Below are 25,208 nucleotides of genomic sequence, written 5' to 3'. Positions count from 1 at the left end.
TTTTTTTCTTTTCTGTCTGAAGTAATACAACACATTGTGAAGACTGTGTCACGGAATAAAGACATAAGAACTGTGTCCTTTACAATCGGTGCAAAATTGGGAGATGACACTCACTATTGTCTGTTGGCAAAGACGCAGAAACTGTGTACTGACTAAAGCAAACTAACAGGAGGAAAATAATAAGGCACATTGAGAGATCCCACACTGTAGTATAGTGAAATAATCTTGACAAGATATGTTTGCAGATGTGTGTTTTAAAACCTAAATAACTTCTTCAGTGTATAAAACAAAGGTGATGACATCCAAGGAAACACGTAACATATTAACATGAATTAGAAATGCAGCTTGATTGGCACCTACAGTGTAAGTGTTGCTTGTATGATGACTATAAATTGTGAAATTAGAGAACTGACGACACACCCACTAGGCTATCTGCGAATGCAGCTTGCTGATGATTATGTTGATTGCTGCTAAAATATGGCTTTGGGTAGAATGTGTTTGCAGATATCACCCAGCCACTGAGGTCGTTTTGGTTGGTACGCTAGCGGTCATTGGCTCCTTGGGAGTTTTTTTATTAAAGATTTATTTCATTTCTAATTTGGGCAATCTTTGTTCTGTCTGCCAGAGACACAATTGTGCTGTGTTGATCTTAAGACAGATTCTAACAGAATGTGTATCAAACGCTACAGAGAACTTATTCTTGCACAAAGAACTAAGGGCTGGCATCCATGTCATCCCACAGCACTGCGCTGATTTATAATGGTAGGGAGGAAAAAATAAGAAGCCAGGATACATCACTGAAACATGAAGGTATTGAATAATACTTTGCTCATGAATAAAATCATTAAAATAAGCTCTTTCATAACTTAGACCTTAACCATGAATCTTGAGCATTTTATGATTAATGCTTCATCTATGAATTAACGTTTTTAGATTTTGAAGGTTTTCATTTATATATTTATTTATGTTTTTAGATATTTATTATATGATTTTCCATTTTGACAGGCCAGATCACCTAAGGACACAAGTTTTGTTTGCTTTAACTTTTGAGATCTATTTCTTAGACAATCAAGTTTGGGCTGCACCACTGTGCAAACTAATGAAGCCTCAAAGGCTTTGTTTAAGTCATTAAACATGGAAATCTAACTACACTGTTTCTTCTAATGGCAAACAATTACATGACAAGAACCTGGCCAAGAAAATTTATGTTAGTGAAAAACAATGTAGTTGCATTGTTTATGTTTCAGCCAGGGGGATTTCATGCCTGTCAAAGTATTGGATATGCTTGACTGGTCAGTCGAAAAATATGGGGAAAAAAATACATGTATAAATAACCTTTGTAACCTTGCATACTAAAATACCCCACCCACAGATTTTAGGTAGCTAAAAACAACATACAGTGTCGCTATATGAAAAAATCTTAATCAAATAATCAAATCTTATAATAAAAAATTCAAACCTAGTGTTAGGATGACCCATCTCAGTTTTTTTGCATTATTACTGGTGAGTTAATATATGTACTAGTGTTAACAAGTGTACTAGCTTATACACCTTAGACACCTTTCGATCAGAACCAGCATTAAGGCAGTTTGAGCTACAGTAGCTCGTCTATTGGATTGGACTACACTGGCCAGCCTTCGCTCCCCACGTGCATCAATGAGTCTTTGCTGCTCATGACTTGCCCGTTTACCACTTTTCCTTCCTTGGACCACTTTTGAGAGGTACTGACCACTGCAGACCGGGAACACCCTAGAAGAGCTGCAGAGATGCTCTGACCCAGTTGTCTAACCATCATAATTTCGCTCTTGTCAAAATCTCTCAAAACCTCACACTTCCCATTTTTCCTGCTTCTAACACATCAACTTGAGGACAAAATGTTCACTTGCTGCCTAATATATCCCACCCACTGACAGGTGCCATGATAATGAGATAATCAGTATTATTCACTTCGCCTGTCAGTGGTCATAATGTTATGGCTGATCGGTGTATCTTCAGTCTCAAATGAAGATAAATTAAACTAGAAGTCACATAACATCATACTTTCTGTTAACATTTAATTTTCTTTACATCACAGATCGATACTGCATTTTATCTTTGTCGACACAACAGTCTACTTCATTTCATTCATCAAAGAACAGTTAATGTGTGTAATGCTGATTATTTCCAGTACAGTATTTGACAACCTGCAACACTCAAAATATGACACAATTCAAAGAAGTGATCCCCTATCCTGGACTTATACAGATTGGGCTTGGAAAAATAGTGTCCTTATCCACAATTACTGATTTTGAAAAAGATAACGGTTCATTCAGTTTTAAGGACCAGTGTGTGGGATTTTGTGGCATCTAGTGGTGAACATTGCAACTGAACACCACTGGCATCTGCATTTGACAACCTGAGAAGAGCTGTGAAGTGTGGAGGAAAGGCCCTTTCTACAATCAGTGTTTGCTTTGTTCGTTCTGGGTTACTGTAGAAATATGGTGAACTCCATGGAAACAGACCCATGGTAGATAAAAGCAGCTAATTTTCAGGGGATTATACACTAATGAAAACATGCCAATGAATATTATATTTCATTTCTGCTAATAGATTTTCCTAAATGTTACACAATGGACCTTTAAAGCTCTTACTTCTTTTATAGTAGGCTGGCCAAAATATTCCCACATTTAGAGTACTAAAATGTTTCTAACATCAAGCATTTTTAGGTGGAAATCACCAACAACTTCTTTGATTCAAGCAGTTTTGTTCACGTCAGTTAAAAGAGCTGTAATCACTGACTGTTTGTTCCCTGTTTTCTTAATGCACTTCAGTATGTACTCGAGATGCAAACTTATTACTGTTCACAATGCTGTGACATTCAGCTCTGGATCTTCACTTTAGTACGTTTTGCCTGTCGTGGTTCAAACTGTTATGTTCAGTTCACTACAAAACTAAGCAGTGTTCATTAACTCAATAGCTCAGCAGCCATCAACTTGCATTTACTACGTTGCATTTTCTTCTATAGTTTCACAATCTTTAAGTAAGCAGCTTTCAGTGACCATAATTCAGTATAGTCACTTGTGATGTGTTAAGAAGATGATTGTTTGTAAAGATTTGTTTGTACATGCACTAAACACCTGAAGCATTTACAAAGCACATCTTGTGGTCTTATTAATCTTTAAAGGCAGATGAAATTGCCCCTAGATGTCAAACTAGAGCATCTCATACCTAAACAAATAGGCACTACAGCCCAAAAGGCTCCATTGACCAAACCGGTAATTTTACAACAACAACCAATTCTGATTTCTTCAAAGTAAATCCTCAATTCAACAACATAGATGAGAAAACAAACAGCTGTTTCAGTCACTCTCCTCAAATCCAACAGTTTATAATGGAGAGACTCCTGTGATACCAGGATCTATTGTCAGAAATTTAATATTACATTCATAGGTATGTTTTCACTAGTGTATAAGCATCTTAAAATAAGAATGATTATGTTTTGGTAACCTTAGAATGAGCTGTTTTTATCTAGAGAGGGAGCAGATCCACCATGTTGAACCGCCATGTTTCATGGTAGCCTAAAATGGAGAAACCAAACACTGGATCTAGATAGTGACGTTTGTGTTTTTCGTGGTCATTGTAGTTCTCCTACACACTTCACAGCCCGTTCTCATTCCCGGGTCATCAAATACAGATGCCAGCAGTGTTCAGTTAGTTGCAATCTGAAACTTCACCACTAGAGCACACTAAATCCTACACACTGGATTTGGTAAACCTAATACAAGGAGATTTTTACCGGTTATGAAACAGTCTCAATATAATACTGATGCCTCTATACAACCCACATAAGCACACAAGCACAATCAGCGAGAAGGCTATTTACATGTGCTTATTCCTAATGCCTGCCACCAGGTCGGATTCGGTCGGAATCCACTTGAAATCAATGATAAGAGGCGGTGGAAACACTAATGCTTCTGTCCATAAAAAGGAAAGCTCCTTGTTACTGCTTTTTAACCCTAAACTGTTACTGTGTATTGCTATTTCTGATGTTCTTCCTTATGGCTGTGAGCTTACAACCCATCAAGGAAATGCCAATGCTTTTGTCTCTTCTTTTGTATCTGTCATTTTCTTGATGGAAATTACTTTCCACCCTCAATCAGTGGATTAAGACAGTGTTAAAGCTGCACAGAATCTGATCTTTTTCTTCTTTTATAAAAGCTAGTTTTGTATTGTACAAATAATATGAAGTTACGAAAGACTTTTTATTTTATTTATAAAACCTCATACGAATGCTTCTATTTTATAAATCTCAATCATTGTGGAACTGGGCACACATGCACAAGTGTCATTTCCACTGCACAATTCACCATATATGGACATACAAACACCCTTAATGATCTGTTTGCATCTACTTTGCTATACTTGTGCCTGCTCCAGCACTCATTAGACCTGTCAGTGAGAAGAACAGCAAAGAACAAGTGTCATTTTCACCGAATACGCATTGCTCTGGCTATTTAAAGTGTCTGAATCTCTAGATCATCTCATGTATCTGTTAACCATCAACGCAGTGATATCTCAATCATCATTATTAAATGTCAGAAGATAATCAATGATTAATTTATAAAGACTTTACAAAGTGCTTTGCAATGCAGAATAAAATTAAAATCAATAAGAATGGCAAAAGCACAACATGGATGCAGAAGCAACAACACAATGGAAAGGAGCAACAACGGATGTTGAGAACGAAACAGGGCAGACTGTAATTAGCGCCGGACTTTTTGCCTACTGATGTGTGGAAGAGCAAAGTTCTTTTTGTTTGAGAAGAAATTGAAACATTATTCGCTAGCAAACTATGATTACTATTGCTTTCTCGTTATATATTATTTTGTTACTCAAATATTACAGAGCATCAATTCACCATCAGCTCACAAATCTTAGCTAAAGCCACCATACTATAGTGTATGTGACATATCTATTTTTTTTCTTAAGTTAGATGAAGATGCTTAGAATTTTTAGGTTAAAACTCTAGAGTTTACATCTAATATTACTCCCAATATTCAACACTACATCAACAGTGGCAAATTGCTTTTTCTCCCAAGCCTGTTTAATGAATGAACCAATAACGCATTAATGGGACAATCTATGGACAAGTGATTGGAAACTTTTCCCATTTGAGGCACAGTTTGTTGTACAAAAGCAGTGAGCAGCAAGGAAGAAAAGAAATTGATAGCATTTCTAGTAGTTAATGGTATGAATTCTATTAATGTAATGTCTATCCTGCTACCTGCAAATGAAAGACATTGAGATTGGTATAGTCTTCTTTACTTGTATCACAGGACATTTTTATTTCCCAGCAACAATAAAACAAGTGAAGCCTGATTTGTACACATAAATATCATCACATATCACCTAAGGTGTGGTTGTGCAGGGAGAAAAGATTTATTTTTGTAAATTTCTTTGTTTTCCTCTTTTTCTTTTCATGGCGCAAGTTCACATTATTGTTTATATTCTCTTTGCTCTACTATAATCATTTGATTTAACAACACTCCTTGATTGATATGGTGGTCTGTTTATTATACCTCTACAGTGGTATTTTATTAATTATAATTCACACAGTATTACTATACTGTTTACCTTTTCCTCAGGTTTTAGTGTCAAGTGTCCTTGATCTTGTTTTGTATGCACATGTTTTTTCTTTCAGTCTTTTATTCCACTGTTCTCATTTTATCTAATCATTGTACTGTATGTCTTGATTTCAGAAGTGTCATTTTATGCAGATTTTTTCTGTGAAGAAAAAATGGTGCACATGTCAACACCTGCATGCACTCGGATGATAAAAAGCTGAAGGTATATATTTGCAGCAGGTCAAATGTGATAATGCTGCATTTAAAAACTGCACCCTGGTACACTTCCTGCAGCTTTTGTGCAATCCATATGAGCGCCTCAAGTAGGATCTGCAAAAGTCACATTTTGCCTGCCTTAAAAATAGTCCAAATCATTATGGTAGACCCTGGGACTTGGTATTATCCACCGGTCAGGCTAAGATGCTTATACATTAGCAATCTAGGGGACCAGGCAGCTGGACTGCAGTCCTCGAGCACACAATGACTTGCCATTAATAGGCTGGGGAGTGTCGGGAGAGCCCACCCTGAGCAGAGATTTCCAGGTGGATATGGCCTATGGCACAGGGGTACCTGCCCCCAGCCATCTGTGCTGATTTGACAAATGATTCTATATCAAAGGCCTCTGCACTGATTTGGGTGGTAATTGATTGGAAGTGAGGCCTTCAAATCCCTGATTGGTTTAGCTGGATGTAGGGGGGGAGATATGCTGTGGCAAGAGAGAGGAAAGGACAGCCAGCAGGAGAGAGAGAGAGAGAGAGAGAGAGAGAGAGAGAGAGAGAGAGTGCAGGAGATCTTGGAAATATACTACACAACTCTACATTTGCAATTTGAGAGAATTCAGAATGAAATTTTGTGAGATATGCAATTTCTACACACAAAATGCATGGCATTTTTTTTTACAGAACCACCCATGTCATCTCTGTGTTTCTTTTTTACTGTAACTGTCAGGATATCCAATTTGTTAGTGTGTCCGTGAAGATTGGATTCCACCCTTCAAAAAGAGGAATTTGGTTAGAAATGGAAAATTATTGATTTGTTCCACATGGAGGTGTGGTCTGATGCAGATACATGAGCATGGCAAGATGGGAGGGAGGCACGGATTATGTATTCCTTCATCAATTTCCCCTGAATATTTGATTCTATTAACTCTTGTTGTGGAACTCGTGTGACAAGAGAGGTATCATCAACCATAGAGGCTATAGACATTGTCAATAATTCTCTTGAGGATTAACTCAAACCATTATAAGAAGAATACTGCATGAGAGGGCACACACACACAAATGAATGATATGCTGAATACTTATTACATCTATGAAATGTAATGTACCCATTACCCGTATTTATGTTAGGCATAAATCTGAAGGTTTGAAGATGTCATTGAAAAGTGATTTCTGAAGCAGTTAAACATGCTCTTTGATGATTGAGGATTTTTCTGTCAAATTGCCTCTACAAATATAAATGCAGTCATATTAATTTATGCAGTATTCTACATGTGGTCTTAAAACATGATACAATATTAAAGCTTGCATGTTACTGTAGCCATGCTGTGACCAGCCTTCAAGGTTTCTGAGCAGTAATGTATACAGTACGACAAGTTGGATGTTCTGCAGATGCGCCAGGATACCTGAGAGCCCTGTTAATGCAACTGTGGCAGGGATGCTACGTACATGCAGGCCTACTGCCTTTATTACACGGCAGGCTGGCTGCACCGCATACCTTTTGCCATTTGACACAGACATGTGGTGCTTGCTAGTGACAGATGCTGCACAGTACTGGTCCCAGAGGTCACAAATGACCTTTTGGATTGTCTTTTTTTCAGTCACAAAGGATTATTTGTTTGACGATGGCCACCAATGCACCCCCAGGCACCCTGATGGAGCCGTTGGTTGTTGCTGCTTGTCTTCTGAGATCACATTTACCTCAAATGAGTTGCGTGTTTGTGTATGTGAGAAGGGTTGAGTGAGTGAAACTGTGTGTCTGTGCGCTTGCATGTGCAAGGATGTGCATGTGGACGTACATGTTCAGGAAGATGCCTCACTAACCACCCTTAGTCTGCTTTATGCCTTTAACTAAGCTTAATTGCCGCATGACTAGCCTCTTGTTTGGATGCCAGAGGGATTTTCTTTTATTATACAGAATGAATCATCATTAAGATGTGCTTATTCAGTGGCCTTTCCTTGACTTAAAAATGCTGCGGCACACAAGATCTCTTAAGCATTTTATCTGTGGCAATCAGTGTGTTTACATTTGCATCCTGGTCGAACATCACAGGATAAAGTATGCATGTTCCTCACTCAACTTTGCCATTGTTAGGTGACATTTCACAGGAGAGTCTCTCATTCTGTTTGGAAAATAAAACTGTGAAATGGCATCCTGGAGTTGCATGGCTTTCGTTTACCATAGCAATTTTAGAGCTGGCAGGAACAGGGTGCAGTACAGGCACCATACTGTCAGAGGTGCTTGATCCCCACCCCCATCTTTGCCCTCTCCATCTGTCACCTAACTAGATTGCACTGTTCACATAACAAATAACATGTATTTATGCATGCATGCACACACATTCTTACACACATACAAACAGACGGACGCAGACACAATCATATCAGCCAGAACACTGCGCTCCAACGGCAAAGAACCTAACTATTTACATTTTGCGGAATACAGGAATAAAATTACACTTAACAGTGATATTTCACTAGTTTCTGTTTACCACCTGTGCAAGAAATGTTTGTGTACAGAAACATGAACGTATGCTCAAATCCCTGTTCACATTTAATTTCTATCCCGTTGAGCTATAATGAGAAACTGTTATTCATGCTGTAGATTCAGAAGAAAACCTTGTGAAAAACTGACACAATTTTCTACCGCCTGAAGCCTTGTGTCAGAAATATGATCTTACCCTCACCTCTTACCCTGACTGCCGTACTGTAATGATGCTCTGAGGTGAGCCCACTCATCAATTATTCACAGAATGCAAGATTTTCACTCTTTATCTTCTTGCCAGCTGGAGGAGGCCATTTAAGAAAAACAGAGAAGGAAATAAAGGAGAAGAGAGAAAAAAAAGCGGCAAGCCGCTTGGCGGATGAATAAGAGAGTTTGCGGTGGACAGACAATGCTCTCGATGTGAGTTATAATTGTAGTTTAACAATGTGCGGACCTCTGGGATTTTCAGTATGCAATATATGGCCTTTATACTAGGATCGCTATGGAAACCAAAGGCCCTGAACGACCTGCAGTGCCCACCCACTCGGACAGCCGTTAATCATCTTCGCTCAGATCCTGGCACTGCAGAATTTGGCCAATGTGTCAAGAAGCAATTATATATACTTAGTGCTTGGGCACCCGATCTCCTCCCTCCCCTCTCTTTCCTCGCTCTCTCACTCTCACACTCTTAATATAATCACAGAGCAGTCAGTTTAAAAGCCCTCTGTTCATTTCACTATCTATCTGGGGGATGCACACAATGCAGATGAAGAGAAGTGTAAAAAGACAGAGGATATTCTATTCTGAGATCCATTATAATCTGAATATTCTTTTCATATAAATCATATCCAGCCATTTCCTCATTTTACCAGCCTCCTGAGCTGACTGACATACTAAATTAGCCCAGCTGGCCCATTGCATTCGCCGCACATATTGGGTTGGTGCGGATCATGGAGACTAATGTGAGCTGACTAGAGGGAGATTATGTTCCGCTGCTAACAGCTAAAACGTGAATAACACTATCCGCAAACCCACGGTGTTCCCCCATTACATCAGCCCTGATCAGCTGTGTAAAAGTGGAAAGAGAGCAAGTCAAAGAAAGAGAGAATGAGAGGGAAATTTGGCAGCCAGAAATAACAGGGAATAGACAGATATACTCTGTAGAGCTATCGAAACAGAGGTGTTCCTGTACTAGAACTTATGTCACATCCCAACCCTAGACTGTGCCAGACTGTAATTTCTGACAAAGAAAACTGAATATGAAACATTCACATCCTATGTGATGGACATGCCGTGCTGTTTTGCATTGACAGACTTCCAAATAGAAGTTGATTGCCTTCCTTGTGATTTTCTAATGACAGACATTGGGGGAGAAGTATCATATTTTATTACTATTTACTGTCCTACCACCATCTGCAGCTTTCAATGCCACCAAAGTCATTTTAGACAGCTAGCTGTGCATTAGCGATGTAGAGCTGTGTTAGCCTTTGAACAGTTGATGACAGGCTGTCAGACAGCTTCCCTCCATTGGGCTCCTTTTACCAAGGTCCACTCTTGCAATAAGCCACTCTCCACCATACCGGCCATTCATCCAGAAAAGGACACAGGCATTTTTGACACGTTTGGTGCTAAGTGAACTGAAATTGTGTGAATTTCACTACATAGCACATTATCACATTTGCACGAAGCATGCATCAGGAGAAGGAACTGAAGGGCAAAGCTACTTCAGTCAGTGTGTGGAGATGACTGGAGATCATCACAGCGAAGTGATGACTTTGACTGTGCATGCACAGGACTAATTAGCATTGAATAAATCTTTCTCACCTCATGTCAAATAAATGTTGAATTATAATGACATGCAGACAGAAAGAAACAGCAGGAACAAAAAAAATATATGCTTGAAAGAAACTGAAATGAAAACATTTTCCTTTTTTTAAATCACTGATAATTAATTTAAACATCCATTGGCAAAGAGTCCTGTTAAAGTTGAATGAAAATCAAATATGTGAAAAGATGAGAAGGGTCTTGGCATGGTACAGAGCTAATTTACAAATGTGAAATGTAAATAGACATAAACAGAAGAAAAACTAATGAGAACATTAAATGCTTTAAATATCTGCAATTATTTTACATAATGTGGTTTGTCCCTTTCCTGAAAGCAGGCTTGGAGCTTACCTTATGAGGACAAATGGGAGGCGGTGTGCTAAAAGACTTCTCCGGTGTCTGGCTCAGGTTCTACAAGAAAAACACATTATAAGTAAGTAAGTTAGTAAGTAAGTACAATTTTATTTATATAGCAGCTTTTAAAACAAAGTTACAAAGTGCTCCACAGGACACATGTTTTCAGTGAAGGTCATCTCCGAGCAAATCTTCAGTGACAGAAGTTGCAGCTTATTTCCTGGTCCTTTCCATTAGCATTTTTGCAATATATTTTAGAGGGGTTAAGTGACTGCCAGTCAACAAGCAGGTCTTTGCCGCCCACTAATCCAAGAACACAGCTTTTGTTGACAGTCATATTTTAAATCTTTATCTTGACAATATCATCTTATCGTACATCCTGTGAGTGGGTATAGCAATGTATTTTTTCCCCCTTCTTTCTATCCCTCCAAAAAGATTATAAATCCTTCTTTGTCAGAAGATTTCACTGAACATATGTTCAGACTTTTGCATACACGCCTGAATGCATTTTTTGAGGTTAAATGATTATCACATTGTTAATACACCAATACATCACTCAGATACAAGAAAACACCATTAAAAAGCAGACACAAGGTAAGTCAACAAGCCAACAACAGATGGTCCCGCTGCTTGTGATTATGCAAAGATCCAAAGTATTTGCATACTCACAATGCCATCATAAAAAAAAGAAAACAAGAAGCCATCTTGAGCTGACCTCAGTGAGAAATGAAAAGAGCAATGGGTGAGGCAAACCCAGCAGGGATGTGGATGGACTCGGCAAACTTCTTTGGGAATCTACCAAGGGCCTGCCTCCTGGGAAGGCCCTGTTGATTTCCAAGCAGGTGCTTTCAGTTATGCCCTCATATCCAATTATGTGCCTGTGGTATGTCTGATGCTCCCTGACACTATTAATGGCTGCCTTATGGTATCACCAGGACAGATGAGACACTCAACTCTCCAGACTCTTAACATCTATATTTCATTGCAACTCAGAGAGAGAACACCTCACTGGCCAAGGCAACTGAGAGAGAAAAAAACAGCCAGGCTTTCACTGCATAAACACCATGTCATGAAATATATATGAATAAATGGGTCTTGCTGGGATGATGGAATTAGTAGACAAAATTTTCCCTACAGATAGAGTAGGGTTTATAAAATGATATCTTAATTGATGTGACAAATAAACATGAGGGATTTTTTTTTTCCTTTGGGGATGAAAGCAACATTTAATTTGCTTCTGTGTATGTTTCAAGCATGTAGTATCAGTGGGTCCCAACCTTTTTCCTTAAGGGACGCCTTTTCTATCATTGAGTGAACTGACGATCCATGACTAAGTGACATATTTTATGGATATTTCATATTATATTCACTGCACAACATGAGTGAACTCAATAACTGCATTTGTGTAAAACAAGCTATTTGGATGAATTTTGAGCAGAATATTTCATGTTATCAGAGATTAATTTCTGTTAATTTGCTGCATTATGTATTTTTATGAACTTTTAACAATATTTTAACTATATATATATGTATGGCACTTCAAATTTATTGTTTTCTTCTCATTGTTCTATTAGCTTTCCGGTTGTTTTAACTGTGTACTTTTCTAATGCAGAACTAGGCTGTTTGGCAGAGAGTGAAGGCTTTGGTAATATTATACTCAGGTCTTTACTGTGATCTTATCCTGTATTTTCTTTCAAACTTTAGAATGAAGAGGTCTTTGTGACCGCCAGTGAAGCTTTGTCGACCCTACGTGGGAGTCGGGACCCCCATGTTGGGTACCAGTGATGGTATGATATCCAGTGGGGAAAACAGAATGACCCACATTTCAAGCAATGCATCTAAAATTGTAACTTACATTGTACTTTGCTGATTCAAAGCTAGGGTAATGTTGGAGAATTGAAAAAAAGAGTGCACACAGGTAGGTCAGCAGACAGGCAGCGGATTACGGAGTCCGACAGCCACAGATACCCAATTTTTCTCTTACTCTTTTTGGAGTATTTTATTTATTAATTGTTGTTGGGATAAATTCCTAGCTTTAAATGGCGATAGATGAAAAAGTCTGTTTATTTTACAATACCCAGATTCTGCCACCATTGATGGTTAATCAAGAGTAACAATAATAAAAAAGTAATCATATCATATTTCCATTACCAAATGAAGTTGACAACTCTCAGCATGCGAGAATAGTTTGCTAATAAAAAAAAAATCAAAAGGTCAAAGTCTTCTGTGTAATCAGTGTACAAAATGAGAAGCCAAATATACTAAATTCAATGAGCAGAAAATCTGATATTTTCTTAAGAGATTTATTTAAAGTGTTTAAAATTGCAAGTAAACAACAGGGTGTGTGTTTTCTGCCTTCACAAACTTTTTTAATTTGAAAGCAGAAATGATGTGGAAGAAGCAATATTTACAAATACAAACATAATGTGTTGCTAAAAACTCAGTGCTCTGGTTCAAATGAATAAAGGCGCCTGTTCAAGCTTGATACCAACCATAGATAATCTTAATCCCTTTCCCTTTCTTGGACACACACAAACAAGAACACATAGCAAGATCTCCCCAGGCTAGAATCAGTGTTGTTTTATTTTTTGCTGATTTTCTTCTCATTTTCTTCTTTGAGCAGAACAAAGCATCACTTTTCCTTTACGCTATGTTCCTTTGCCACACTCAAGGGTAACATACACATGTAAAAGATTATTATTAGTCATTCATTTTTCACCAGTGCAGAAACCATGCAGCTTTGTGAGTAATAAACTCCATGTTTTTACAGGAAACACAAATGTGATGATGATCATGTAATCAGCTGAGAAATCAAAAATAGAAAAACGCTGAAGAAAAAAAAATATATTTTTCATTTTTCAACTCACCTTTGGTCTGGAACATTTTGCATCTGATAGGGAAACACTATTGACAGGGCTTGCAACAGAGGACCTTGGATTACACCACATATTGATGTTTTTGTCTTTTCAGAGTGCTCAGGGTGGTTATTGTAATTTGATGAGGCCCAGAGAGCACAATGCTATGATATGTAACACAATTTATTTTCCGAGGAAACGGAAAGATAACTGAAACATGATGTTTCTTTGTCTGATTTCTTGGAGACATGCTGATTTAGCAAAGATACTTTTTGCTGTACCTTAGGCTTTTTTTCTCCCTCCAGCATAATTCTCACCCTCACTCAAGAACCACTGAAACCTACAAAGTGTCCAAGTCCTATTTATGTAATAGGTATTTAGTTGAACTTTCTATACAATGTAGAACTAACCAAGAAGTAATTAGCCATCTTGCTTAGAGGCAATATCAGTGTAACTTGCTCTCCGTTTCTATGTGCCAGATGTAGTATATAGTAGTCTGGTCACATTCAACAAGCCAACTTCCCCAACAAGCCCAATGAAAAAAACAAGAGCACTATTCAGTGCTGAGTGGACAGGGACTTGTGGCACATTTGTGTTTCTAGCCCCATCAGCTCAGCTTCCCTTCTCCACACACACAAGGAGGCTTTATACTATCATCGTCACCGGCTCCCCCAAAAGTGCCTTGCTACATTTAGTAAACTGCATTTCCAGCAGCTAGTTACTGCTTTTCTAGTTCTGTTTGTCACCACGACATTGTTTCCACCCTCCCCCCAATAAAATATAGTTCTCTCGCTAGGATTAAAGGAGCAATGTAGTTCAAGGATTATCAAATGCCTTTGATCATGTGACTGCCATGTTTTTGATCTGCAGCACATAGCACCAAATATATTCTCTTTTTCTTGCCTTCTGTCTCTATCCCTCTCCATGGATTTCCCTTTGCTTGATGGTTCTCTGCAGTGTGAGAAGACCTCTTGACAGGCGTGAAAGAAGTGAGTGTAACAAGTGTAAAACACAAGCACTATGTAAGACAAGGCTGCCTTGTGTTGAAGTTTGATTAACAATTTTATGACAAGTAAGAAGAATAAGATGCATATTTATTTTTGTGCAAAATTGTTTTCATAGAGTCCTGTATAGTATTTCTCAGTGCACATTGAACTACTGCATTTAATGTTTTCACCCGTTCCAGGCAATAGCACAGATGTTTTGAGTATAAAGAAAGCGACCATAGATTATTTCCCTTTGAAAATAGGAAGTAAGGTTTCAGATGGCTCAACCCCCCACCGCACCCCCAACTGCACCCCACTGCTGTTCATTAGCAATTTCTGAGCCTTGGGCTATTTTTCAGTGTTTTAATTCCTGCATTATTATTATTTAGTGGCTGACTTGGACATGCAATCAAAGGGACACGCAATATGTGCAACAATTGTATTGCAAAGCAATGCCTTTTCCATGATGCCCAGACTGAAACCCTATAACTGTGAGCCAGAGGATTCGTGGCTCAAATTTAGTCAACATACCTCAAAAAAATGTCTTTATCCTCATTGTGCGATCACCCCCTATTAATGTCATTGCCAAGACAAAAACAGGACATATCAAAACAATTATTTTGATCTGGCTTCAAGCAACGCAGCATTTCAATGTGAATGGCATTTGAATCTCGAATCATTATAAGGCGTGGTTTCGGGCAAAAAATCCCATCAAAAAATGATTGAATATCATTTTAATGGGTAAAAAAACGTCAAGGCTTTCATACTGTTTACCTGCCATGTTATTAGATAGACCATGTCAGTCAAGCTGAGGAACACAGAAAAAACATACAGACAGGCTGACAAGACATAAGCATGCCTTCCATCTTCCTCCCAGCTTGGCATGTTTATCTAGTCCTCCATGCGAGCTTAGTGCAGTACAGTACTGTGCATATGCATACAGAATGATGAAGGTTCAGAAACTAGTGCCTGGAGGAAGCTGCACATATAGCACAAGCTCTTTGAAATTGTGCCAGGGTGGGCCTCATTTGCAAAGCAATTTGACAACAAAAGTAAAATACTCTACAACTTCAAACCAAATTCTAGAGATGCCAACTGGTGCGGCTCTGCAGTTTGCTCAGAGTGGGAATTGAAGGGGGTTACATCCGGTGTCTTGTGTGTGTGCTCCTGACATGGCTTATTTGCAGACCTAGCATTGCACCAGTGCAATGTCATGATTGCCTTGGCAAGGAAAGAGCGCCTAATTTACATGAGAGGGAGTCCTACAGGCACACAGGAGCTTGCCTTTGACCAAGGTGCCAACATGCCTGCAGAAGAACAATGTAATTACAACCTACAAAGCTGCTCTGTTTAGAACAAACTCACTCTTAATACAGCAGGACCACATACTAGTAAATTAGACAGTCTTACAAATGGGCATGGATAAAAAAATTGTAAATATATAACATTCTTTATAATGGTTTGTATTTCATTTTATTATACACTCAAATGTAAACTCTCGGGGCCATGTTGGATGTGTTTATATTCAGTATTGTATGTTTAAATATGCAGCACATATATTTTCCTCAGGTAGACTGGACCAGTGCACCTTCAACATTAAGCAGCCAGTCACACACTTGATTGCCAGTTCTCATTCACTGAGTTTTATTGTTTCCTTTTTTCTTTCCAGTCCCTGTGATTCTGAACAGTCTGTGGTACCATGGATTGTTTCTACAAGTGCAATATTGCTGTGGATTAACTAGAAAAGGATTTCATACTATGTGGGTTTATAATAATCTAAAATATGTCGTGGAAGCTTAATATTGTTTTTATTGCCTGTACAACTGCTATGATTTTGCATTAGGAAATTTTGTTTTCAGATATCTGATATCTACAGAGTAGGCACACACGAACAACATTTCACAGGCTGATACTGTTTTAAATTGAGAAATAGAACTCCTGTGTACTTCAATACTAGTACTAGGCTCAACAAAGGCTTATGTATCAATTCTATGCCCATGACGTCTTTCAAAACATTGGGTCACTGTATTTTCTTTCAGTTTCAAGCTTTTCTATTTCGCCTTGATGCTGTCAGCTACAGTGCATGGCCTTCAGGTGAGAAGGGACCGACTTGATTTATTTTTTTATATTTGACCTCAGACAAAAGCCACATGTCTGCATGTCTACTTGGCTGCACTCATACCGAAGTTCAAGCTCTACCTCAATATTAAACAAAAACATCATTTATTAGACATAGTATTTCTTGTATGTTTCATTTGAATACTGTTTCTGACAAATTTCCTGGCTGTAATCACAGATCATAATGTGGGAAGATGATTTGGAAATGATCAGTTTGTTGAAGTAGTGAATTAAGTAATACATTCTGAATCAATAATTCATCAGACTCATATTAGCATAGTATTATGAAAACAACGTGAATTTTTGCTGATTATTTCTGTAATTGTCACAAATGAGTTGTGTCAATTTCCTGATTTATAAGAAGAGATGTTTCCTTGGATTAGGTTGGCTATAATTATATGTGTGTTTAGAAATGTGTGATTATTACAACTGAGTCTGAAACATAAGCGAACAGGCAAACACTGTAAAATCATTGTTGCTCAGATAGTTCGGAGAGGAGGGGCAGTCGGATACAAATTGAGGCCACGAGACGAGAGACTGTGTGCTGAAAAGCTCTCTAATCCAGTAATATTTTGGGTGACTTTCTAAGATAAATACTTTGGCATTGTCTTGATGAGAGAGCCTCGCCTCATTTAAGTGTCTTTGGGATCCGGATCAATCCACATGGCGGGAGTCAGACTTGTACACTTGACCATATAATGCGGCATGCTTGTCACAACCCGGAATGCATTTCTCTCTTCAAAGTATATTTCTTGGCCTGCTCTCGTCACTCACTCCCTCTAACCAATTTGTCATTCTAAGCCTAGCCTCACTGCTGCCAGCGCCTAGATGATAGCAGTGGGCCTCTCTGATCCAGGCAGTGGCAAGGGAGCAGGCCAAGTGTTACGCGAGCCACTCTGGGACACCAAGCAGGCGCTTCTGCCGGCTGATGCACGCCTCCGCGGCCGAGAGAAACTGGCTTTGCAGATGCTTTCAATTCGACACAGAATGGAGCTCATCTACTTTGTGAGGACATTTGCTTTGTGTTTGTGCACTGCATTTGTGCTTGTTTGTGTGTTTTGTGTGCAAGTGTGCATGACCGTGCGTGTGTATGTGTCAGAAAGATTAAGAGAGGTCTCTCTGTGTGTGTGTGTGTGTGTGTGTGTGTGTGTGTGCGTACGCATTCACATGTGAGTGTTTGTGCATGACTGAATATGTCTGAGTGTGCATGCGTAAGAGTGTGTGAAGCTGCTTTTTTATATAAAGACACAATTATCCTGAAATGAGGCTGAGCTTTTTTTCCTTTTTGGTTCGCAATTATAGTATTCGCTAAGTTCTGATGACCTAATACTTCTCTGCTGATCTCCTTTAGAAGTCACCATTTTTCTCCATTGGCAGACGCTCCTCTCAAGAGCGAGAGGCAACACAACACTGTTGTCGTCACTTCATTATTCCTGTTTTTAACAACCATTAATGCCCTCATTCAAATGCTTGGGTGCCACTTTGCTGTTAAGCTTATCAGCAACCGTCAACCAATTTACTACTGCAGTTCTCTCTCTATTCGGGTGAGCAGAGCATTAAGTGTATTCAAAATTACATTAGCCGCACAGTGTCATTGTCTGCTTCTCATGGTCAGGCAAAACTTTATTTGATGAAAATAAAATAAAAATAAAATAAATACAAATCTTATCAAGACATATTACCTAGAACATGTGCTATGCATTATCAAATCTGCTCATGACTTTTTACTTTTGAGAGAAGGGGTCAGGAATAATAAATATCTCAATAGGTTTGATTTAGGTGATACAAAACAGTGCACTTCAGGAACAAAATGACATGACACTCTTTGGAAGTAGATTTGGCAAATTTATCTTCTGTTTTTTAAATTACAGAGAAGCTACTCTGTTTTGATGGGCAGTCTAGTCTCTCAGCAGAGGTGCTCGACATCGACCTTTCAGACCCTTGTGTTTTTATGTTGCAGCCTTTTGCAACCGTGTTTAGGATTAAACCATGCATGGCTAATGCTTTTCCACAGGAGTAGATGTATTTATCTTTAGCACATAGACTGTCACCCACTATTCTGCAACCAACAATCAGCTCTCTGCAAATAGACCCCTTCATTTGCCTGCATGAGAACTGAGACTTGAAGTAGCTCATTGAATGCCTAGCCAAGCTTTCTAGTTAGACACTGATACCCATCTCACAAAGCAACACCCGCCTTTTATCTGTCTGAGCATGATTCAGTATTTGATTGGGAATGAATCTGGAAGGTTCCAATCAGTTTCCCTTGTACGAGCACAGTTAACATGTGTGTGACTGCTCCTTGAGCGCTGATGGCAGAGACATGGGCGATTAAGGCCAGAGCCCAATCAAACCAGCTGTGTGCCATTCCCCCATGGCACTGCTTGTGCCAGGCATGTGTTCTACACTTCTAGCAGGCAGAGAGGCCTCGACCAAGCCCCCAGTCTAGGGAGTTACGGCCACACATGAACCAGGACATGTAGGCAGATTGGGGTTTTAGCTATACAAACATTTTTCCGAGACAGAGCTGCTATGCAAGCAGAAATAATCTCATTGGTTTCGTCAAACCTCAGTGGAGAGTTTTTCTGGCCAAGCAGCAGTAGGCTGCTGAAGCCCAATGTAAAAGGCAGGGGGTAAAGCAGAAGGTAGCTCATTTAATAAATTCTATCCTTTCCTTCCTTCCTTTATTCCTTTATTCTTAAAAAATATATATATTATTTTATATTATATAAATGTTAAACATTTTTGTCTAAAGTATGGATAATTTATTAAAATCTTATTGAATTTACATGAAAATCACCAAAAACCACTTAAAAATAGTCATAAATAATTCAGTTCTTTTTTAATTGAATGAAAAACATCCAAACATTGTCTACAAATTTCTATATTCTATTTTATCATCTTGTATTGGATAAGCATTAACAAGTGGAAATTATCTTTTTGGTGATGGGTGCTCTAATAGGAAAATGTCTGCTTTTGTGAAGCAAAGTCTAGACTTCATATAATACTTTTTTAAATGTAATTTCCACCAAAAACATCACCCTCTATTCACTCCATTGAAATGTAACAAATACTAGTTTATACAAGTCTCAGAGTATTAAATTCTTTACAATCCAACTAAGACTGAACCTCACATTCCCAGTACCAACTTCCTATTTCTCCCCCAGTGGAAATAAACATAGTTAACTCACACAGATCATTTAGATGAGGGAAACAGCTTTCCTCTTGGTTTTCCTCTTGGTTTTAAAGCAATCAATTAAACAGTACACAAACAATAATGAATAATAAAACAATAATGCGTTCATAATTTATGACCAAAATTCTTTAATAAATAGAATATTATGCTCTGCATCTCCACCATGATGAAAATTACTTACTTACGAATTGCTAAACCTACAGTATAACCAAACATGTCACTACATACACACTTGTCAGTGTTTTTATATTTAAATCTCTATAGCTATTCATAAATACAAATTTCTGTGACTGTCTGTTACAGTGTCTTTTTTGAAACCACCACTGGGGGGTGCCGAAGTCAGAAATTGTCAATTTTCTTTTATAAATAATGGTTTTAGCTTTTTTTGGGGCTGACTACAATATGCCTTTGTTTTACACAACTGGAGTCTGGGAACATTTGCAAGAGAGGAAAATTCAAAGTGCAGTCCGTTAGAATCAGTGGTGGCACACACAACACCAATGGCCGGGGGAGGGGTCAAAGTGTGACACAGTGACAGACAGTGAAAAGTGGCTGGCTGGCTGTGCATTTGTTTTTTATCCTTTTACCTAAACTACTAGAATATATATATATATATATATATATATATATATATATTATTGATTTAAAGGAATGGTGGCAATTGCAAAATATCAGATAGAAGAACATCATACAGTATCCATAGGGACATATTATGCATATGCCACTCGTGATGGAGGGTGTGTAGAATTAAATACTGTCTTGAAGAAATGGTCAATAACTTGAGTTAAACAGGGATCAATCTGTAACCATGAGCTCTTCATTCTGCCCTGCCTGTCCTCACACGTGTTTCTAACATAATAACTGAAATGATGATCATCACAAATAGAATTGCAAATCTTTTTTTTCTTTTCCCAGGTGAACATACATGAATTATGCAAATCTACAGTGTTAAAAATGTATAAGAGATTGCATTTAAATTGATGTCCTTGTTCTGCAGTACAGACCTCCTCAGCGGACCGCACTAAAAATTGTCCGGCTTCGGTCCTACCCTCTCAACACAAACCGTTTTCTCTGAATGACATGCCAAACCATCAGCCGGCCATCAAACGGAGGCACATACAAGGCCTTCTAAACACCTATTAGAGCTATCGATGGCAGAGGCAGAGGTTATGACCATAGAATGGGAAGGATATTTGTGTCTCTCACTCCGCATTACCAGCATCTTTGGAAAAAGCTTTATAGATTTGGACAGAGGCGAAGGAAAGCGTTATCAGCACCAACACAGAGAAACACATTAAGGGATCAGAACCCCAAAGGTCAATTGTGGCTGTGGGCAGTGCTTTGTTATGGTGTCCTCTCTGTTTATACTGCACTGAAGCCAAGTGACAGATGTGAAAACAAGTAATGATACCAATTTTAGAAATAGGCCTATAAGGTCTTCAATATAAAATCTAACAGAAACACTGTACTTCATCTGCGGTGTGGTAATGACATGTACATAACAATGGGATGATAGGCACTGATGTAACATAAAATTAAAAAGAATGATAGTGGAAAAGAAATATCAGGAAGCTTTTTGGTAACCAACTTCCTCAATGTATTCATCTGTCATCTATAAAGGATGAATTCCTGTGTGGCACAAGTATATAAAGACACAGTTTTGCAATTTCAATATCTTCTTCAGAAAACTGTTACCAGAACTGTAGCTGAACTCTGCTGCCAAACATCATTTTAACAGTTTTTTCAAACCTCAAATCCATGACAGCTAAAACAGCACATTGCCCATGTTCAGAGGATGTAAACCTCTCCTTTCCAGGATTGAATGTCTGTATTTTTTATATATTTTTAGGATCTGAACAATAGACTTTGTGACACTGTGTTGTGATTTACTTGTATTTTTCAGGGCAACACTCACTGGTTGAGACAAATCCTTAATCCCTCACAAGATAATAATAATAATAATGTAATCCTTATTCCCAGATGGAACCATTTTTCTGAAAAGACAGTTTTTGGCCCCGCAGAGGTTCTATTCAAGAAGAAGAGCAATGGGAAGTCATTTAAAATACACGGCAATTAAAATAAGACACACTGCCCAATTCTACCCACCATGCTAATCCTCTCTGATACAGATGTAGCTATTGTAGTGCAAAAGTTTCCCATTTTACTGTATCTATTGTGTATCAGTATATAATGCCACACTCTTAGTCTATCCCCAAGTGTATTTCTTCAGAAAATGTATTCTTTTTACATGCCAGTAGGTGTGACTAGTGATCTGACTACCTTCCACTGAAGAAGCACAAGATTTTAGTTTCAAAATACCAAGTTTACAACATTTGGGGGAAGAAAGGGCAAAAAAATATGGTTGCAACAGCTGCTGCAGTGCTACTGTAGAGTAAATGCAGCACAGATGAAAGATGATGAGTGCCTTTTTACTCCTGGACTTCACAAGAGTCTAAGAACACACAAATGCGCAGGCGTTCACACAGAGAAAACGCATCCACAAATGCAAAACGCAGGCAAACATACGTCTGAAGACATGCTGCTTAATGTTTTTCCTTTCTAATGCAGAAGACAACCAATTCAAGAAACAGATGGAATCGTTTCTAACCATGAAAATTGTTCATGACAACAGTTAATGGTGGTGAATAATCCTAATGAATGGCTACACCATGTTTAAGATTGTCATCTTGCTATCTGCATACGGGCTTATGGAAAATGCTAATTGTCATGCTAATCTTTCAAACAGAGATAAATATAGATGAGCAAAATCATATGTATGAGGAATGTCAGGCTTATGTATATTGCATATGTATGTCTTTCTCTTTGATTTACTTTCTTTCTTTCTGTTTTCTATTCCTTTTTGTAATTCATTCTCCTCTTTTGCTTTTTGAAAGGCAGTCTCTAAATCCAATACAGTTTCTCCCAGCGTGAGACAGCTTCAAAGCCCTGCTCCGTGGTCAGGCCCGTCGATCCTCTCACCCACCTCCTGGTTGTTTAAGAGAGCAAAAGCACAGCAGTGCAGTTTCTTAAACACACAGATCCACCCCAGCACCAACAGAGGGACTGCTGTTTGGCAAAAGAGCCTCTCTCTCTCTCTCTCTCTCTCTCTCTCTCTCTCTCTCTCTCTCTCTTCTCTCTCTCTCTTCCCCTATCTTTCCTCACCTTGGACTCTGACACCCCCCCCCCCCTCCTCCATAGACCTCATTAGACCCGGATACTTCTCTCTCTCTCTCTCTCTTCCTCTCCACACCTCTCTCTCATACAATTTATCTTTTTCGTTGCTTCTCTCTCACACTCACTCACCCTCTCCATTCCCCTCCCATCATTTACCTTTTTCCATCCCCGACTACTTCAGCTGTACTCACTCTTCACCCGGCACTCCATCCCTGTGTCCCGTGCCTCCCGTCTATATTTGCTGCAACACAATCCCTATCGCCGCCTCTGCCTTTCGCCTCTCTCGCGATGTAAAGTGATTGATGCCGAGTCTGGGCTCCGGGCCATCCCTCCTGCCACACACGCAGGGACATCACTCTGAACCCAGAGGGGATGCTGTTACCTCAGAAGGGGAGTTGAAGTGGAGGGTGGCTATGGAAGGTTTGGTGAACAAGCCGTGCCCACCCATGTCTGAGGGGAGGCAGGCTTGGGGGGCCCCTTGGTGGGGAGCACGAATTGGTACACAGGAGTGCTCATTATAGCTCTGTAGGGACTGTCCTGCGGGGCATCCACTGTGTGGCTGTGGAGCTCATTACGCCAGGCAGACACGGAGCTCGAGGCATCCAGAGGCAGCAGGGCTCATTGCAGAGATAAGGAAGGGGAGGGCTGCCCAGATTACCCTTAATCAGAGGCACCTGTAGATAGTCAGTGCCTCCCTCCTCATTGCCTTCCGTTAAGCCCCCACCCCTCCCAACGTGCACGCACACTCTTTCTTGCTGCTGTAATTATTGCAATTGCTTCACTTGACTTTCATTCCTGAGCACGAAGTTGCACAGCTTGCCTTCTAATGAGAAACCCAAGCTATGATCTGGAGGTGTTATTTATTTATTTAATTATTTATTCAACACAGCATGTATAATGTCAATTATTTAAATTAGTGTGATTTTAGCACGCCATGCTCTGCAACGCTCTCCCTACTGTGCGTTATCGGCATTCGACTCACATCACACCCCTCATAATGGTGGATGGAGAGTTAATTAAGTTTTAATGTGACATGTGCACCAAACTGAAGGGATTCATGATTCAAATCAACTATTACTGAAATAGGAGTAGACACATATAGTTAAACATTTCGTTGCGAAGTGAAAAGGTAAATAGTTGAGACACTGCCCAAAACAATATATGCAGTGCATCTTGTGAATGAATTAGAAAGGCCTGGTTCGATATAACTCAGACGCGGTGAGTGTTTAGCTGTTTTAGGAGCCCAGGTAGTCAGATTGCAACTGTTAAAACTGGCCAGCTACATCACATTACATCATTTCAGTTTTTAGGTCAGCAGCCAGCTCTGGAAATCTGATTTTGGAATTGATTATTTAATTAACCCAGTATCAGTTTCCTCCACCTGTAACCTGACAAGAAACCAGTACTACGCTGACTACAATGCAAACTACCTGCCTATTTGCATAAGAAGTGTGTTACTGTCAGTTGTTTGGGCAAATGTCTATTTCTAAGGATGACACAACAAACAAGTGTAGACTTTGATGTGAGTTAGAGTGTGCTAGCTAAAGTCTGTTTTAAGTGCTACAGAGATGTACAGTAGGGATTAATAAAAACAAGAGCGTTGTGATGTGCATGACTGAACCACTTTTGTGATTCTCTCCTTCCTTGCACACCTCCCTTCAGGTGCTGAGACGTTCTTTGAAACCAACTGTCAAGCTGTTGTCTGTGCAGGCAGCATACAAAGAGTTCATCCAAAACCTGCACTTTATTTTTTGAAGCGCTTGAATGGATATGTGACTTGGCTGTTCCTATCACGCTCATTCGTGATATGTTTGAGACAACACTAATCATCATTTATTAGTGTTTTACTCTAATTCTAAACTGTATAATATGAACCATGGCACACAATGTGATTAGCTGTATTACAAGTATTATTGCTATACAATATCTGCACAATGTTTGGACCATAATCTCACAAGAGAAGGTGTAGAAGAACTATTGGAATGCTTTTTCTTCTGTCAAATCACATTATTTCATATCACTTAATGGCTATTAGGAATTATAAAGCAAAAAAAAAGCATACAGATCTTTGCAGCTAAACATACCCACATCCCTCTCTCATGTCACACAACAGATTCTGCCTCATTTAAATTAAATTTGCCCATTTATAAACTGGTTAGCTGAATTTATGGCTTCAACCTTTACAATGTGCGCACACATTTTTTGTGATTGGTTTTGACTTGAAAAGATAGAATTTTGTAAAAATTCGGTATTGTGGTTCAACAGTTATTTACTGTGCATTCAATAATACAAGCAAGTGGTACCGAAGGTCCTCTGTAAAGTAATCACAAGAGCCAACTATTTGACAAAAGATTCAGTTTATCATCACATAAATATCTAAAGAGTTTTGTCACTA

General features: G+C 38.9%; 1 protein-coding gene across 1 annotated transcript in view; it reads right to left on the bottom strand.

Annotated features, from left to right (window-relative positions):
• Window positions 1–25,208, bottom strand: part of pcdh11 (protocadherin 11) — a 130,792-nt gene that overhangs the window by 67,091 nt on the left and 38,493 nt on the right. Inside the window, exon 4 of the mRNA XM_051419516.1 lies at window positions 10,482–10,541. Coding sequence (XP_051275476.1) covers window positions 10,482–10,541 — 60 coding nt within the window. The remainder of the gene's footprint in view (window positions 1–10,481; window positions 10,542–25,208) is intronic.

The sequence above is a fragment of the Dicentrarchus labrax genome, unplaced genomic scaffold (genome assembly GCF_905237075.1).
Source record: "Dicentrarchus labrax unplaced genomic scaffold, dlabrax2021, whole genome shotgun sequence".
NCBI lineage: Eukaryota > Metazoa > Chordata > Actinopteri > Moronidae > Dicentrarchus > Dicentrarchus labrax.
This window is presented reverse-complemented; position numbering and strand designations above follow the sequence as displayed.